The sequence below is a fragment of the Arabidopsis lyrata genome (assembly GCF_000004255.2).
Source record: "Arabidopsis lyrata subsp. lyrata unplaced genomic scaffold ARALYscaffold_3, whole genome shotgun sequence".
NCBI lineage: Eukaryota > Viridiplantae > Streptophyta > Magnoliopsida > Brassicales > Brassicaceae > Arabidopsis > Arabidopsis lyrata.
Window position 1 is genome coordinate 7,192,484 of NW_003302553.1, and position 19,061 is coordinate 7,211,544.

The 19,061-nt window shown below is 34.4% G+C and overlaps 4 protein-coding genes across 4 annotated transcripts; 2 read left to right on the forward strand and 2 right to left on the reverse strand.

The window, feature by feature from the left end:
- The first annotated feature begins 5,665 nt into the window (after window positions 1-5,665).
- On the forward strand, window positions 5,666-9,436 carry LOC9319097 (two-component response regulator ARR1). Its single transcript, XM_021033459.1, has 6 exons — window positions 5,666-6,166; window positions 6,725-6,877; window positions 6,963-7,403; window positions 7,481-7,557; window positions 7,636-8,781; window positions 9,077-9,436. The coding sequence occupies exons 1-6, from the start codon at window positions 5,986-5,988 to the stop codon at window positions 9,143-9,145; spliced, it is 2,067 nt and encodes a 688-aa protein (XP_020889118.1). The 5' UTR covers window positions 5,666-5,985; the 3' UTR covers window positions 9,146-9,436.
- A 23-nt stretch (window positions 9,437-9,459) lies between these two features.
- Window positions 9,460-12,324, reverse strand: LOC9319098 (COBRA-like protein 8). The gene is made up of 2 exons (XM_002885127.2): window positions 11,603-12,324; window positions 9,460-11,078 (listed from the first exon to the last, which is right to left on the reverse strand). The coding sequence occupies exons 1-2, from the start codon at window positions 12,141-12,143 to the stop codon at window positions 9,658-9,660; spliced, it is 1,962 nt and encodes a 653-aa protein (XP_002885173.1). The 5' UTR covers window positions 12,144-12,324; the 3' UTR covers window positions 9,460-9,657.
- Window positions 12,325-14,770: 2,446 nt separating this feature from the next.
- Window positions 14,771-15,915, reverse strand: LOC9321240 (GATA transcription factor 17). Its single transcript, XM_021033566.1, is given in 3 exon segments — window positions 14,771-15,074; window positions 15,076-15,309; window positions 15,632-15,915. Coding segments are annotated over 3 exon segments (570 nt in total). The 5' UTR covers window positions 15,818-15,915; the 3' UTR covers window positions 14,771-14,924.
- Window positions 15,916-16,630: 715 nt separating this feature from the next.
- Window positions 16,631-19,054, forward strand: LOC9321241 (putative F-box/kelch-repeat protein At3g16880). Its single transcript, XM_021033587.1, is given in 5 exon segments — window positions 16,631-16,868; window positions 16,871-17,221; window positions 17,224-17,446; window positions 18,656-18,816; window positions 18,819-19,054. Coding segments are annotated over 5 exon segments (1,077 nt in total). The 3' UTR covers window positions 18,923-19,054.
- Window positions 19,055-19,061: the final 7 nt, after the last annotated feature.

The window sequence follows — 19,061 nt, forward strand, 5'->3', positions numbered from 1 at the left end:
AATATTTGGTTATATATACAAATTTACTTTTCAAATACATATGGATTAATAATTAGGACGGAAAAGAACCAATATTCTATTGGCGCGCGTGAATTAATATCTGATCTGAATTTTCCTTAAAACATTAGATGCTTAAACAAATACTTACACTACAAACCAGTGTTGAAGAAAGCGCTAGGCGCTAAGCGGGCGGTGACCCAGTGCCTAGCGCCTAGAACGCCTAATCGGGGCCTAGGCGATTTTTTAGGCGGTTTAGACGTTTATAACATAAAATATTATAAATATGATATTATATATAAAAGTTATATAAAATATTTATATAAAACTAAAAATTATGAAATTATAAACAAAAACTAAATAAAACATTTATTTATATTTATATTAAACAATATATGAATATTTATAACTATATATATAAATAAAACTCTAATTGAAATTGAAAAAATACATTAAACAAGTTATATGTAATTTTAAGCGGTCAATGCGGTTATCTAGGCGTCGCATAAGAGCCTAACGCCTAGTCGGGGCCTAGGCGACCGCCTAGACTGCTTTTTAGAACACTGCTACAAACTATCAAAATTTTGTTTTAATCAAATGCTATCGATTCTGAAGCATTTACACAAAAATTTTGGACTAAAAAGTCCGTATATCAGCATCATCAAGTTACACTTTTAAGTTTTGAACGCATTGGTATGTTTTGGAGCTAAGTATTTTGATTATTATCCAATTTTTCTGGGTGCATCATTTTCCATCCAGAATTCTTAACAAGTTTTCAGTCGTTTAATATGATACATAAAATGAATATACAGCTCTATAGGTGTGCAAATTTTAGTCATATTAAAGTTTTTGGTTCTGCATAAAAAGCCGAAACATTTGTGTTCTACAAAACCTTTTTTTGGTGACATGGACCTATAGTTGGTACTTGCAATATAAATAAACAGGAATATCTGTATATCATGTCTGTCTAAGCACAGTAAAGTGAAAAAAATATAAATTAAAAACGCAAAAAGCTCATCGTAAGAGTAAAAACTTTTTACAGAGAATATACGGTTTCAGCGGGTTACTTTCTTGGGACCTTCTCTATTTTATAGCTTTTGGCGCAGTTAAATTTTTGTTTTTTTATTCATGGATTTTTTGTTTTACATCTTACATAAGCAAAAGTAAAGAAAGCGATGGAAAAAAGCTCTAAACAAACATGAATCACTAAACATGATTTTATAAGCAGTTATCTTCTTAAATTAAAATTCAAGCTCTCGTGATAAATAAGTAGCGTTTGGCGATAACAAGTTGAATAGTTTTCGTTTTAATTTTTATTGATGTTTTAAAAAAACTATTGTTGAAAAACAAATGAAGACAACGATAGATAGAGAGGTCGATGCAAAAGGTGCGAGTGATCTTATCCATTTCATGTGGACACGTGTCGCAATAGGGAAAGCTTCTCAGCAACGTGATTTATTTGTTTTTTCTTATCATTAAATGCTTTTTCATTTTATTCTTCTAAGAGTATTGGATGAAAGACTTTAATAGAATTCAGTTGGATAGAATTAAAGACGTAAGCTACAGATTTTTAAGGAATTATATAATTCTAACTATTGTAATTCTCAACATTTTAATAGAATTTACTAGAAATTACAAACCGAAACTTTTGATAATAACCGAATATATCATCTTAAAATCAGTTTAAAAAATTAAAAATATACACATGTATTTCCAAAAATATATATACAGTATTTGATAGTTTATAAAAAAAAAAAATGCCTTTATAGATTTAATATTGGATTACTTCGTATTGTTGAGTTTTCCTTCGAAATACTACAAGTAGTGAATTTTACTTGATATCATTGATTAATGTTAGAAATTAGGTATCGATGCACATACGAAAGTCGTATGTCACACTTAAAACTATCGTTAATATGAAAAAGATAAGACATGTCCGCGGTGCTAATTGCTAAACACCTGTTTAAGCAAAGTATACACTGAACTTAGATAAACTTAGATATATTTTACATTGAAGTTGACAAATTTACACATTTGTAAGTTACTGGTTTGGCTGTTTTTATAAGTATGTCGTAGAGCAATCGAATAGTCAAATATGATTTGTTCTCCTATACATATTATAAAAATACTTTCGAGGGAATAGGGCGATTGGTGGGTAGCATATGATGTTACTAATCATTCAAATGAAACCATTTGAATTATTTCTTTGTTTATTTAGTATCCAACGTTTTAATAGACGTGCACATGTTTTTTTTGTACCATAATTATTTTTACTAGATTATGTACCCACGCGTTGCGCGGGATTTTTTTTTTTTTTTTATCAATGCGAATCTTTGAGTATAAATTTAATCATTTGAATTTTAATATTTTTACTTTATTCATTTGCATTATCTTTCCAATATAGTAAAAAAAAATTCACACTTTTCATTACAATTTCTTTCGTTATCTTCTATGATTCACTCGTTGTTTCTCGATATTTACTCTCTTTTCGCCTTATATTGACTCATATATAATATACTCGATTGTGAATTAGTTTTCAAGATATATCGTATATCATTTCTCCTTCCTATCTTTGAATACTCAATTCTTTTTTTATAAGTTGCATAATTTTTTTATTAAAGTGAACATCAAAAAATTTTATGAAATGTTTTGTCATAAGTTTTTTTTTACCATGTTTTGGTGGATGTAAAATTGTTTTGTATACAACAAATCTCATATATAAACTCATTGCTATTCACAAATATCGGATTTTAACGTCAAATTTTTTATTTATCTTGACTGTTTGAAAGATATAAAATTCTCTTTTCACATACATAATTTGACGTATATTATGATTCTAGATAGTATTCTTAGTGTTGATTTTTTCTAAAATATGTAAATTACGAAATCATAAGTTATTCTTTTTTTTTTTGTCGTCGTAATATTGAAACAAATAAAGAGTTTGCTAGAAACAGAGTAAAACAAAAACAGGGGAACTGAAATAACAAAACAAAGTAAGAGTAAATCAACCACAATCATTGTCTACCTCGCCGTTCGTCCTCAATCCGGTTATTCTAATTTTAAAATACGTTTATTTAAAAAAAAAAAACAAAATCATTCTTCTTTCTAATTAAAAAACTCTTCAATATACCATTAATATTCTAATTTCCAAATAGCATTCTCAAATATTATTATTACACAATTTTATGATTCGATAGTAAGAGTAAATCAACCACAATCATTGTCTACCTCGCCGTTCGTCCTCAATCCGGTTATTCTAATTTTAAAATACGTTTATTAAAAAAAAAAAAACAAAATCATTCTTCTTTCTAATTAAAAAACTCTTCAATATACCATTAATATTCTAATTTCCAAATAGCATTCTCAAATATTATTATTACACAATTTTATGATTCGATTAGATTATTATTACACAGTTTTATTAAACTCTTCAATATACCATTACTAAAACATAGGTCTTTGTTTTATTTCAAATCACCTTAATTTTTTTCATTCTATGTTAATTTCCTAAACACTGATTACTATTTAGTTTTTCTTCTTATGTATTCATTAAGAAAACATTAATAATATAGACAAATTTCTTAATTTAACTATTTATATTATATTATAATTATAAACAATAATATGTACTCAATCCTTCTTATTTTTTAACCGGTATAAGGAATTGATACTTTAACCTTAACAAATATATTCTCAAATTTTAATTTTTTTTTTAGAAATAAATTACTTTTTTTTTATTAAGTAAGAACCTTTAAATTTGGTATTTATTAACTCTTATTTTCTTTATTGTACTAAATAATTGTAATTCTTAAAAGTGATTGTTGTTCCATTAAAATATATGATAAGTTTCCGTTTTCTTATCACTAACTATTTAAAAATAATTACGTATTATATGTTAAGATATAATTATCTTATTTTATATTTCTCCAATCTCAATTCAAAAGTTTCATGTTTAAATACGAGTAAGATATAATTATTCATTATCTGTTTTATATTTGTTTTTCCGTTTTTCATATTTAGGGAGACTCACAAAAATGCCTTTTTTTCAATACCCCTTTTCAAAAATACCCCTTTTGGATGTAATTTATTTTAATATTTTTTTCTTAATAAATAAGATATATGGATCCTACCAAAATAATAAAATGTGATGACATGGATGTTGATGTGGACACCTTAGATGGAGAGAGAACTCTCTCATTATATATATAGATTTGTTTTTCCATTTTTCATATTTAATTTTTTTGTAATTTTTTTTAAATGGAGGGTAATAATATAAAGTATGTGAATTAATTTATTTTAATATTTTTTTCTTAATAAATAAGATATATGGATCCTAACAAAATAATAAAATGTGATGACATGGATGTTGATGTGGACACCTTAGATGGAGAGAGAACTCTCTCATTATATATATAGATTTTCTGTGTTTGCAAAAATGCGTTTTCTTTCAACTTTTTAATAGCAAAATAAAATCACATATTGGTGATTCATCTATTTTCCATTTAAGACAATTTATCTCCTTGGAATACAAGTTGTTTTTGATTAAAACATGAATATTATACATGAGAGGGATATACGATATATATTATATTCATATTTATACACGACTTGAAACAATCATTTACTAACTTTTTAGTATTGCTTTTAATATTGTTTTATAATTATTAATTATCAAAATGGTACACTTTGAACGTAACGGTAGGAAATTACCATTGAAAACCTATATGTTTAATTTGTACCAAAAAAGGACATATTCTAGAATAACCCTATGTTATATGTATATACTATATCCTAGCTTAAAGATGTATAGGTGATGATGGGAAATGCTTAGGTGTATTTTGGTACCTTAATCATATGCTTGAATGTGCGTCGACGTATTATTTTGTTTAATAATGATGATTATATTTTGATTTTACCGTTTAATTTAATACATGTAGGTCCAATAGACAGGAAGCATGGTTTCTCAATTACAGAAATCCAAAGGGTAGGTTAGTAAAAAACTCTTTCAACCTCTCTAGACTCTAGCTAAAAAAAAACTTTAAGAAATGAAATATATATGCAGCTATTTGTTTAAGGCAAATTCCTATATTCGAATTTGGTAAAAAATGGAATTAAAACAAAAGATTAGGAAATAACAATAATAATGAAAATCTGTTAAGGTTTGAGTTTACAACTTTAGATAACCAGTTAATTAATTTGTTCATGCATGAGCTGGATCCACGCATCAAGGGTCATTGGTCCCACTTTCTTCCCAATTGTGTAATTTCTTTCCCCTATATTTTCAATGAATTGATAATTCAACCTCTATATTTCACTACTTAACAAAATAACCCCGAATTTGAGCTCAATTCAAAAGCAACATCCAAAACGTCTCATAATGTTCTTCTACCCAAAGTTAAACGGAAGAATAAAACATGTTTCTCTAGTGTCAAATATAACATAGTATAGAGCAATAATAATACATATAATGTACAGAACTAAATTGTAAAAAATTGAGAATATAAAAGAAAGTGGATCCAAAATGAAATAATAAAAACCAATGGTCTAAATGTAGAGAAAAATGAAAAATAAAGGGCATGTCAATTGTCAGCTCCAAAAATACAAAGCCATATATGTAAATATAAAAATATATGACTGACTATATAAAAACCACATTATTATTTTCTTCATCTATGTTACAAATTCTAATGAATAATTTAGAGAGCTTTACTCTGTGAATAAAAAAACAGAGAAAAAGAGCTCTAAGGTGAGACAAGCCATGTCTTCTTCAACTCCCTAAGTCTCATCTCACCATCTCTCTCTTCTCTTCACTTTTTTTTTTTGTTTGGTTACCCAGAAATTCACTTCTATCTCCAATTTCTTCTTCTTCTCTCAAATTCAATTTTAAATCGAATAAAAATCGCGTCCATTTCGCCTCTTTATTTCTGGGTATATATTCTTTTGCTTTTCTTTTTTTTTTGGTTCTTGGGTTCGAGCAAGAGAGATATTATGAATCCGAGTCACGGAAGAGGACTCGGATCGGCTGGTGGGTCTAGCTCCGGTAGAAGTCAAGGCGGTGGTGAGACCGTCGTCGAGATGTTTCCTTCTGGTCTTCGAGTTCTTGTCGTTGACGATGACCCGACTTGTCTCATGATCTTAGAGAGGATGCTTAGGACTTGTCTTTACGAAGGTTCGAATCAATAACCAAGATCTTCTCTGTCTTTCTTGTTTTTTTTCTTTTGTGTGCGAGAGAGAGAGAGAGAGAGAGAGAGTTCATGGTCTCTTCCTCCAATGATGGGTTTATTTGTGGTCCATTCTCTCAAAATTATGTTATTTTGAGGAATAATTATGGTTTTCATATCGGTGGTTGACTAACTTTGCTCCCCCTTAAATAGCAACAAAATTAAGCAATTCTTGTTACTTTTTAAGATTCACATATTAATCTCAAGTTCCTTCATTTAGATCACACCATTTGATCTGTTGAAAGATTCACATGTAGATTATCTCTGTTTTTTTAGGATTTTACATGTGAGATCCATTGTATATAATAATTTAGGAGGTTTATGGATTCAAATCTGAGTCTTTGATCTTTGACTTGAGTTTGGTTAAATGTCAATTCAAGAGATCCTTCTTGTTTGGACTCTCAACAGTTTTGTCTCTCTTTGATCTGAGTTTATTATTGGTTATGAAAGTCTCTGTTTTCTTTACTCTTTTTAGATATGAAACTTTTGGTTGTTCTGTCATGCAGTAACGAAATGCAACAGAGCAGAGATGGCATTGTCTCTGCTCCGGAAGAACAAACATGGATTTGATATTGTAATCAGTGATGTTCATATGCCTGACATGGACGGCTTCAAGCTCCTTGAACATGTTGGTCTAGAGATGGACTTACCTGTTATCAGTACGTTCCTCAAAATCTCAAAGTTTGAATCTTTTATAGATTCTGGTATCAATTATTGATCTTGTATTCGAAATTGTTTAACCAGTGATGTCTGCGGATGATTCGAAGAGTGTTGTTCTTAAGGGAGTGACGCACGGTGCGGTTGATTACCTCATCAAGCCTGTACGTATGGAGGCACTTAAGAACATATGGCAGCATGTGGTTCGAAAGAGGAGGAGTGAGTGGAGCGTACCGGAACATTCTGGGAGCATTGAGGAGACCGGCGAGAGACAGCAGCAGCAACATAGAGGAGGTGGTGGTGGTGCAGCTGTTTCTGGTGGCGAGGATGCGGTGGATGATAACTCTTCCTCGGTTAACGAAGGGAATAACTGGAGGAGCAGCTCACGGAAGCGGAAAGACGAGGAAGGAGAAGAGCAAGGGGATGATAAGGACGAAGATGCGTCAAATTTGAAGAAACCGCGTGTTGTTTGGTCTGTTGAATTGCATCAGCAGTTTGTTGCTGCTGTTAATCAGCTTGGTGTCGAAAGTAAGACTAAAACTTCTTACATTTGCATATGTGATTAATTATTAGGCTCAGGGTCTAAATGATCTTCTATGGCGCAGAGGCTGTTCCTAAGAAGATCTTAGAGCTGATGAATGTTCCTGGGCTAACCCGAGAAAACGTAGCCAGTCACCTCCAGGTATATATCTTATACCGGATACTGGAACGAGCCATTGCATTGCTTAGATTTTCTTATTGGACTTGTGTGGACTTGCAGAAATACCGGATATATCTAAGACGGCTTGGGGGAGTATCTCAGCACCAAGGCAATCTAAACAACTCGTTTATGACGGGTCAAGATGCAAGCTTCGGACCTCTTTCGACATTGAATGGGTTTGATCTTCAAGCGCTAGCTGTCACAGGTCAGCTACCTGCTCAGAGCCTTGCACAGCTTCAAGTTGCTGGTTTAGGCCGGCCTGCGATGGTCTCTAAGTCAGGTTTGCCGGTTTCCTCCATTGTGGACGAGAGAAGCATCTTCAGCTTTGACAACACGAAAACAAGATTCGGAGAGGGGCTTGGTCATCACGGGCAACAACCCCAACAGCAACCGCAGATGAACTTACTTCACGGTGTCCCGACAGGTTTACAACAACAGCTTCCTATGGGTAATCGAATGAGTATTCAACAACAGATCGCCGCTGTTCGAGCCGGACATAGTGTTCAAAACAATGGAATGCTGATGCCTATAGCGGGTCAGCAATCTTTGCCTCGGGGACCACCGCCAATGCTAACCTCGTCGCAATCATCCATCAGGCAGCCAATGTTATCAAACCGTATTTCCGAGAGAAGCAGTTTCTCTGGAAGGAACAATATCCCCGAGAGCAGCCGAGTTTTACCGACAGGTTACACCAACCTCACAACACAACACTCATCAAGCGCAATGGCCTATAACAACTACCAACCAGAACTCCCCGTGAACAGTTTCCCGCTAGCAAGTGCACCAGGCTTATCAGTTCCGGTTAGGAAAGCCACTTCTTACCAGGAAGAGGTTAACAGCTCCGAAGCAGGATTCACCACCCCGAGCTACGACATGTTCACCACCAGACAGAACGATTGGGATCTGCGGAATATTGGAGTAGCCTTTGACTCACATCAGGACGCAGAATCTGCTGCGTTTTCCGCTTCAGAAGCTTACTCCTCTTCATCAATGTCAAGAAACAACACTACAGTAGCAGCCACAGAGCATGGCCGGAACCACCAGCAGCAACCTCCAGGAATGGTCCCGCACCATCAGGGTTATGCAGATGGAAACAGTGGTTCAGTGAGGGTGAAATCAGAGAGAGTGGCTGCAGATACAGCAGCAATGGCGTTTCACGAGCAGTATAGTAATCAAGAAGATCTTATGAGCGCACTTCTTAAGCAGGTTTGATTTGATATTTTTTTTTGTCTCTCTTATATAGAAGCATAATCTGATCCGTCAACGTACATCACTTTTAGAGTTTGCGTTTCAAAACCAAATATATAACAGTTCTCAGACGCTTTCTCACCATTGGTCGCGTGTCTTTTTCATAATTATGCAAACTACAACTAAATAACAAGAAAAATCAATGAACCAAAAAAGTTACAAAAACCATCCAAGAAAAATTACAGCTACAATTTACAATTGAAAGGTTAGCTAATGAGAACTTGAAACACAATCTTGAATTGATGATATACAGGAAGGGATTGCACCGGTTGATGGAGAATTCGACTTTGACGCATACTCGATCGATAATATTCCGGTTTGATTGGATAAAAAACCGATAAACTGGAGGGACTATCGGGATTTGTATTGTATCATTTTACACGACGATCTACTTGAATTTGTTTTGATATATGTATAGTCTGCATGAAATTTTAAATGGCAGATTATTATTATAACATGATGTTAGGGGTTAGTTTCCTTGGAGATTCTTTTGTTCCTCATCTATGTACTGAGGCTGTTTAGGGGTTTTGGTTTTCTAACTTGCGATAATATGACGTCTCTTAGTGTTTTGTAAGTATTTATTTCAAGGATCCCATCAGGAATTCAAGATCAAGAGAGACTTGAACCGGACTAAAAATATCAAAACACAAGGACTTTGTTTGTTCAATGTATTGTCTACATACTGATACTGATTACTAAAATCTGATCATAAGGAGTTCAAGAATCACACGCTGCACAAAGCACGACTACTTGTTCTGTAACAAATCTGGTTAGAAAGAATCAAGAAAACTGTGTATATTTTCTGGCTAATGGGGAAGCTCCTCACCGGAACTCTTAAATCCGCAGAAACAGTAGAGCCAAAAATGGAGTCGCCATGAGAAGAAAAGTCGATACATGTTTCTTGTGACCGTTGTTCGTTGGTAGTACAGAAGGGAGTGAACATTCTTGCCCGTTGAATAATACTTTGGTCGGAAACCCATCTCTAGAACCAACTTTGAGTCCAGGAGTTAGTTTCTTGGTGAAGGAGATAACCGACTGCTGTTTCCCAGGTAACCGAAAGTCCTTACTCGGGTTTTTTCCGTCTCTCTCTGCAAGAAGATAGTTTAGTCCAGGGAGCCCTTCCATTAAAACAGTGGTGTTCTTTCCGTTGATGGCGATGGTAGTTCCGTTAAACGAGTAAGCTTTCTCGAAACCGGGTGCAGCATTTCTCAGTTCAACCGCGGTAAACCAATCCACGAAGTCAGTTTCACCCCAATTGAAGAGTGTGACCCGAGCAGTCCATCCGCCTCGATAGTCCGTGGCTAGATGCCAGTTTATACTGACTCCACAGTTATCTCCACAAGGCAATGGGTCCGGGACTTTCCGGTGTTTTAACTCTGCCCAAGCGGTAGTAAGTTTGGTTCGGTTCTCAAATGGAATAAGAAGAGCCTGAGATGGAAGAAGAAGAGCTGGAGAAGTTGTGCTGCAAGTACGCGCCACTCTGTCGCTAGTGCAACCTCCACAAGCGCAGGTCTTACAGGGGATTATTGAATCATTGAAGTAAGAAGAGAATGAGACACAGCATTTAGGAGTAACTGGTTGAGTGATGTTGCAGACGACTTGCCAGCTAGCAAATGCACTCCGGTTTGAGGGTAAACCGCTTGGATCAGGGAACTGGCTCGAGCTGACTCGAACAGGAGGACCACATTTGTAATCCGGGTTAAGGTTCCCTTTAATCTGCCAGCTCTGGGGAGGTGTTATGGCAGACATGTTGAGATCTGGAGGCATTTTGTAAACTTGTATTTGAAAGACTGATTTTGACTTCTCTGGATCCATGGACCGTGGCAGAATCGTTCCGTTTCTGCAGCAATATGGGATACGCCCGAAATCGGTATCGTTATACTTAGTAAGAGGGAGGTCTATGATGTGTGGCCTTCTTGCACAGCTCAAGACATGAGAGAAGTCAAGATCTTTATAGTATTTTGCTTGAGGACCATTGATGCAATCTGATGAATCGACAACACTCGGATAAGCTCCTTTGGTTGTGAAGATAAACTCATCTTTCATCCACAAAAAACTTAGATTCCAATTGTCAAGCCGACCAAGCAAGTTATGATTCTCGATAGTGACCTGCGCCAAGTAATTCGACTGATATGCTTTGGTCACATCGTACATTATGGTTAGATCTCCCTCTTGCCTAGGAAGGAACATTTCACCAATTTTGCCTGTTGTTATATTCGGATTCGGCGTGCAACATACTTGCAGAACATTCCTACCTGAAAAAAAAAAACCATAAGAGAAGAATAGAAATGTCAGTGAAACACAAAGGAAACATTTATGCTTGCAGCAATCTCTAATGCATTTCATTTAAACCACAACACAAACAAGTCTTATGATCAATAAGTTAAAGAATAACAAATATGCAAACTGAACTGCTTAAATTCCAATGTTTAATCAGATATTCCCGCTCATTAATCAGAAAAGCCAAGCATGAAATAGTTTCCTAACTAACTTAAGGTATATCTCAATATGCTTATAAGACTAGTTCAAACTTTTAGTATACAAGTAATCTACAACAGCAATAGACTTTTTCAACTACTCCATTGATCATAAATAGACCTAGTCAATGTGATCAATTCTCGAATTTTAAAACTCTTGGTAATGCTTTCGTAATGAGATAAGCAACCCAAGATCACACAACATTCAAATAAAAAATCATGAACAATTAAACAAGAAAATGAAAACAAATTACATAGTAAACTCAAGCCTTCAAGTAATACAATTTTAGATAATTTAGTACCTTGCTGAGTGGGTTTAGGACAAGACCATCCATCATTAACAAGAGTGATGTTCTTCGGAAGCGGAACATTCGGCGGCGCAACTCCAAACTGAGTACCCACGAGCTTAACACGTGCTTGCATCTGAGTGACGTCACCCGCCGTCATAATCGCCGACTTCAAATCCGCCGATGGAAACCCGGCGAAGGTTGTCCCGTTCTCGACGCTAACCGGGAGGCTAGAACCATCGGAGAGAACCGCGTTGGTGGCTGAAACAAGAATCTCGCGGTGGGCGAATCCAACGAAGACACGCCACGATTTAAGCTCGTCGCGGCCGTTGTTGAGCACTGTGATCTCTGATTCGAACCGGTACGGCTGGTTCTTCGTGTCGTTCGGTTTAATCTTGGTACCGGTTGAGTAAGTGTAGGAAACAAACACGCCGTTGCAGAGATCAGAGTCTGGAGAGCGTGGTGGAGGAGCGTTGGGCTGACACGATGTTAGTTGAATCGCCGTGAAGATAGATAACAAAAGAATCCATGAAATGAAATTTGGAGTTAAACCCATGATTACTCTAAATCTCTTGAGTCACAAAAATCTCTTTTTTCAAAACAAAATTTGGAAATGAAAAGGTGAAAAATTGGAGCTTTTATTTGAAGAGAGGAAGAGACCGCGTTAAACAACAAAACAGCTTAGTAAGACGCTGTAATGAAAATTTATGTCCGCGTTGAAACTGCGTATATTTGCTTGTTTGGTCAGATTTTAATGTTTTTTCTTGTTCAAGTAAACAAAGGTTACGAACAAAAGCCAAAGACAAGGTTTTGTTCTTTTAACAAATTGTAAAAGAGACTGGATTTACTTTTTCAAAATTACAAGATGAACCATATATTTCTATTACTAAAAAATGCAACCCCAACCTTTATCGTAGTAATTATGTAAATGTGTAATTACACCTAAGCGTTAGCTAAAAACATTGATATCAAACACAGTTTATAGAATGTTTGCTTAAATGATTTAGATTCAAATATTTACTGATATCTGTCTATAAAATTATAATGATCTTTAAGAATACTTATGGAATTTTTGGATGCATTGACTGACTGATATGATAGCTCAAATATATTATGAAGATTTTATTTGATTTTGTGAAGAAAAAGGAAAACGTGTCTCTAAATTAGAAATGTGTTTATGGAAAATATACAAGTTATTCCTAAATTGTACCTGCTAAATCTTACTTTTTTTGCTTCGGAAAATAAAGGAATCTATAGAAGTAATGGTCCTAAATTGAAGAACTGCATAATATAAGCGTGAAAACATAAATGGGAAGCTTTGGTCAAAGAAAGTCCCGTTAAACGAAGTCACTTGGCCCTTTATATTTGAATCATTCTCGAGGTTCACGGCTCTACCCACTACCTAGCCATGTCACCATTTGTCCACCACGGTGTGTCGGTGTCCTTATAAATTAATTAGGGAAAATGTCGTTAAAATCCCCGATTTATTCAAAACGTTGATTTAAATCCTCAACTCGTGACGAAACGAAATAAATATCAAACTTATGTTGACTTTCCAAATAAATATTAAACTTATGTTGACTTTCCAAATAAACACCAAACTTTCATTGACTTTCCAAATAAATATCAAACTTCCGTTGATCTGACCATATTAGGTACGACGTTAAGTGGGTTAATAAATCCTCAACTCATGACAAAACGAAATAAATATCAAACTTATGTTGACTTTCTAAATAAATATCAAACTTATGTTGACTTTCCAAATAAATATCAAACTTCCGTTGACCTGGCCATATTAGGTACGACGTTAAGTGGGTTAATAGATCTCGTTAATGGAGGTAATTTTCTGTTAACATATATGTTAATTGATAACGACATTGTTTCATATAACAACAAAACGACGTCGTTTTGTCGTAACGATTGAATTAAATCCCTAAAGTCAATCTTAGATCCCCAAATCGAGCAAAATCCCTAACCCTAAATAGAGTATGATTTGAAACTCGGGATTTTATTGAACAGTTACGACAAAACAACGTCGTTTTATGTTTAGAAGGAATACTTGTTAGTGTTTTGATCAACAAACGAACTCTGTTTCAACAGAGTATGAAGAACAAAACCAAAAGAAAAATAGAGTATGAAGAAACTTGATCTTTATTAATAAGATAAAATGTATTACACACAATGATGTTAATCGAAAAGACACAACTTTACGAACAGATACAACTATACGTACGTATATTCGTGACTCTTACGTAAATAACTAACTTATATGAATACGACTTTAGGTTATATGACTTAGATGAGATTTGATTATAGTTCAACAATACTGTCATTATTAATTAGCGGGTCTGTTAACAGAAAATTAATCCCGTTAACATTGTCTGTTAACTCACTTAACGTCATGCCTAATATGACCAAGTCAATGAAAGTTTGGTGTTTATTTGGAAAGACAACATAAATTTAATATTTATTTGGAAAGTCAACATAAATTTGATATTTATTTCGTTTCGTCGTGAGTTGAGGATTTAAATCAACGTTTTGAATAAGTTTGGGATTTTAATGATATTTTTCCCAAATTAATTATGTTTTCGTCACCAATTTAGATTTTTTTTTTTTAATATAGTACGATTCATGACTTTGCCATATTTTTAACATTATTTATAATTTTGTTGGTCCATCATTTATAATTTATTAATGATGGCTTATTAAGGTTGAATCACAATTACATGAAAAAACAAAACTTATTGCTTTTGAAAGTTACAATTTACAATTTCACTATTTCAGAGTTACCATAACAAATTTTATTCACACAAACAAATTACTCTGCCAAGTGAAAATCGAAAAATTACCATCATTCAATAACATGAAAAAATCGAAAATTAGTATACCACCTCAGCATAATATTAAAAAAAAAAACAAAACCATACAAAAATTTGAATTTTAAACCAGTTTGAATTCAAAAAAACATATACTCCTATAAAAATTCAAATCAAATGAAAAACGACATCAATGGACCAAAAAACAAAAAAAAAAGTTGGAGTTGATGGAGACAAGACAGCTAGAATCACGCACCTCACGATTCCCCCGATAAAGCCCAATATCCTGGGCCATACGGGCCCATACAGCCATTTGAGGCACCAAAAATTACGACCAACTCTCATTATTATTGAATTGAATGTCTAGGAACCAAAAAAAGTGTTAATATTTGAATTCATTAAGAAAATGAACACATAACATTACACATTCATATCATACATATCTCTCTATCTAACTAAGTTAATCAAAATCGCTCTCACTTAATTATTCCCTAATGACCAAAAAAAAAACAGAGAAACACTTAGGCGTAAACAGAGCTACAAGAGAGCGCCATAAGAAGCACAGCAGCTCTTTCTTCCTCACCGAGTTTCCTCCATAACCTCTTCTTCTCAACCGCTGATCTCTTCATCACCGGAACTTTAAACCCTAAATCCAAAACTCTTGCTATTGCAAGTTTTAAGATCATCATCTTTGTTGATCTTGTCGTTCTTGGCATCATCATCTTTGTTGATCTTGTCGTTCTTGGCATCATCATCTTTGTTGATCTTGTCGTTCTTGGCGTTTCGATGATCGAGGTTTAGATCATTACCGCTGCTTTTTCTGTTTTTCTTCTTCTCCTCTGATCTCATACCAAGAGCAGCTTGTCTCTTCTTCCTACTCTTGATCCCACAAGCATTGCACAATGACTACATAACAAAAACAAACCAAATCGATAAGAACCAATGAAGTACTTCAGATTCCCATCAATGGATCAAGAAAATAGACTCAGATCCTTCCAATCACATACTAAATATGATCACTAACTTGGATTACCCCTTTTTCATGATTCAGTTCCTAGAACACTAACTTGATTAATCACCTAGATTACTAGAGTATCAGAACTTAACATTGGATCATACTCAGATGCTAATTTCGCGATCTGGTGATTAGATCTACAAAATCGGAAACTAACAACGACCCAATAACCCAGAAGAAGATTGAAATTAAAGGGTTGATTAAAAATCTCACCTTTGGTCCGGCAGGGCCACCACGCCAAAGAGGAGTTCGGATAGTTCCACAATCAACGCAAGTTCTCTTGGTATCACCAGAACTACCACCGCCACTTCCGCTGCTACTGCAATTCTCATTATCAACATCTGATAACTCTCCGGCAGAGTCGACCTTTGTTTTCGTTTCTTCTGATCCCTCAGACATCTTTAAGAGAGAGAAAAAAAGGCGATCGGAGCAGAGCAAGTTTGTTGATGATAAGGAAGAGAGAGAGAGACGGCGATTAGTAGCAACGGAATAAAACAAACGGAGAGGGATTTTATAATTGAGGACTGAGGAGGAAGGCGGGGGCGGAAACCCTAGTATTTCGGGTTTTTGAATTTACTAAAATACCCTCGAGCGGGAGCTTTTATTACTTTTCGACCACCCGCCAAAAACTTACTAAAATCTGAAAATATACGAGGGAAGGTTTAATTTAATTTTGAATTCTTTAAAAAAAAAATTAAAAAACCCCGCCGTTTTCAAAATTTGCGGCTTTGCCTTATTATTGGTCACTGCCCTGACATTAATGTGTTTTCAGTTTTCACGTGTATACTTTTTTCAGTTTTTGGTTTAAATTTTTTCTACTGTCAAAATTTATTGGAGATAATAAAAGTTTAACTCTGTTTTCATATGTGGATTTATTTTGATTTATAATATTCAGTTTTATTTACAATCCTTTTTTTTTTTTCGCTGAATTATATTGATATTGATTCGGAAATATTACCATACACCTAAGTAAAGAAGAGATTAAATGAATTAAAAAGACTTACGAATGACAACATAAAATAATGGCAAAACTCTGTTAGATAAATATATCCATTGGGCTTAATGCGATAGTCCAGGCCCATAAGCTACTATATAAGAAGAAATTACAGTACTAATACACCAAACCACAAAGAAAAACGGAATTGGAAAGAGTTTTTGAAGGTCACATCATCGCATGTAACCTAACTTATTACATCGATCTTTGTCGAAATAATGACGATGATGTCCAATCTTCCAAGGGATTTGTTAGAGGAGATACTCTCTAGAGCTCCAACGGATTCTATGAGAGCAGTACGATTGACTTGCAAAAAGTGGAACACTTTAGCCGAGGAAGAAAGCTTTAGAAAGAAACAACTCCTTCTAGCAAAAGCTGCTAAAGAATTTATGGTTGTTATGTTGATGGATTATATGGTTTGTTTAGTAAGCATCAATCTCCACAAGGAAGAAGACGTTATAAATTAAAGTGTAATGGTAAACTTATTAACCTAACCGATGTGTCTCAAGTCTTTCATTGCGGTGGTTTGGTATGCATCACAAATGGCTTCTCTAACACTAGGGATGTGCTTTGGAATCCGTATTGGGGCCAAACTCGGTGGATCGAAGCTAGAAGTCGTCACGCATATATATATGCTATTGGATACGAGACGAAAAAATCCTGCCGCAGCTACAAAATTGTGACTTCTGCTAACTATTATATTGATGATAAACGTGTTGGCTACGAAATCTATGAGTTAGATTCTAATTCATGGAGGGTTCTTGATCTCAATTCCGATTGGGCGACAGCATTTTATAAAATGGAAGTCTCTGTAAAGGAAATTCTTATACGTATACTCGAGCAGGAGGTAGGGGTGAATTCTTGCTTTGTTTTGATTTTACAACAGAGGGATTTAGACCGGCTCTGCCTCTGCCATTCCACTCTCATCGTCAAGATATTGTGGCTCTCTCTAGTGTTAGAGAAGAGCAACTTGCAGTGTTATATCAGCGATATGATACATTACATATGGAGATATGGATTACTAGTAAGATTGAGTGATAGATTTTGGAGGAAACCTTAGTAGTAGAATAGTTTCTCTCAATTTATTCATTAGTCAATAGGCTTATTTATACAAGGATCATAACTTGATTAGCAAGTTCTTTACATATATGATAATAGAAAATCTATCTATTTAACAATAAGAATATATCATACAAATGTTAACTTTCCTTTCAAATCGATCTTGTAATTCCCAAGATCTCCTAATACCCTCCCGCAAGCTCATACGTGTTACCACGTATGAGATTGGACAATCATCAAATCATCTTCACGGTCTTCATACCACTATAGGGTCATTAATGGCGTTTATATCTCGCCATAAGGTCATCATTCGATGGAGGATACTGTAGTAGTTGTGTATCTCCATCGTCTTATCACCATGTGAATTGAACAAACTCATCAATTAGTTCATGCTCATAATTCACAGTAACATCTCATGTCATCACCCCATCGGATCCGTATATACCCGTTGGAGTTGATCTTCGTGGCTTCCGTCTTGTTCGTAGTTAAAAGGAAGTCACATGAAGATTGGTAAAGAAGCACAACCACGTGCTAGTGTGCACATGTCTCTCATGGAAAGAGACGAACACCATCTTCCTCATCTTTTTCAGTTGTAGCATCTTGAAGATTTCTTCTTCTCCAAGGAATTAGCAAAATTGCTAGCTGTTAAGAAACCAATCGTTGCCAAAAACTGACCGAATCAACAACGTAAATCAAAAAGTTGATCACGTCTCTCTCCTTCTTCTTCTTCTTTCTTTTTTTTCTTTTTTTTTGGTTTTGTTTTTTGAAACGAAAGTAGAAATTAAAAAAACCAATGAAGTATATTTGATTTTTCAAAACAAAGACTAAATAAAGAGACAAAGATATATTATTAAAGAAAATCAATGGAGTATGTTTGATTTTTCAAAACAAAAGAACGAAAATCAAAAATTTTTTTTTTAACGCGGAAGCTAACGTAACAGAACCATAATCCACAGTGAAATAGGATCAAGGCTCTGATACCATGATAGATTTTGGAGGAAACCTTAGTAGTAGAATAGTTTCTCTCAATTTATTCATTAGTCAATAGGCTTATTTATATAAGGATCATAACTTGATTAGCAAGTTCTTTACATATATGATAATAGAAAATCTATCTATTTAACAATAAAAATATATCATACAAATGTTAACTTTCCTTTCAAATCGATCTTGTAATTCCCAAGATCTCCTAATATTGAGCCCAATGATGTCTCGTGGAGAAAGTTGTTATTAGCAGTGGACATGAAACCACTCACTGTTTGCTATGGAAATTTCTTCGTTGACGAGGAGAAGAAAGTCGCTGTGGTTTTTGATAAGGACAAAGAGATAAGACACCGTAACACAGCTTGAGAAAAGTGGATCTCGGAGAATCTGCATGTTTTCTTGTTGGGTGCTCTTATGTTCCAAGTTCAGTGCAAATCAAGCAACTTTCAAAAGGCAAAAGCAATTAGTCCATTTACAATACCCAAAAATTTGTTTCTTGCATTATTTAATTACTACTGTTCTTGCTTTGTTTTCTTTTCTCAAATTCCTGAACAAGATTGGTCTATTCTTAGTTCGTTTCTCATCTTTTACATTGTATCCCACATG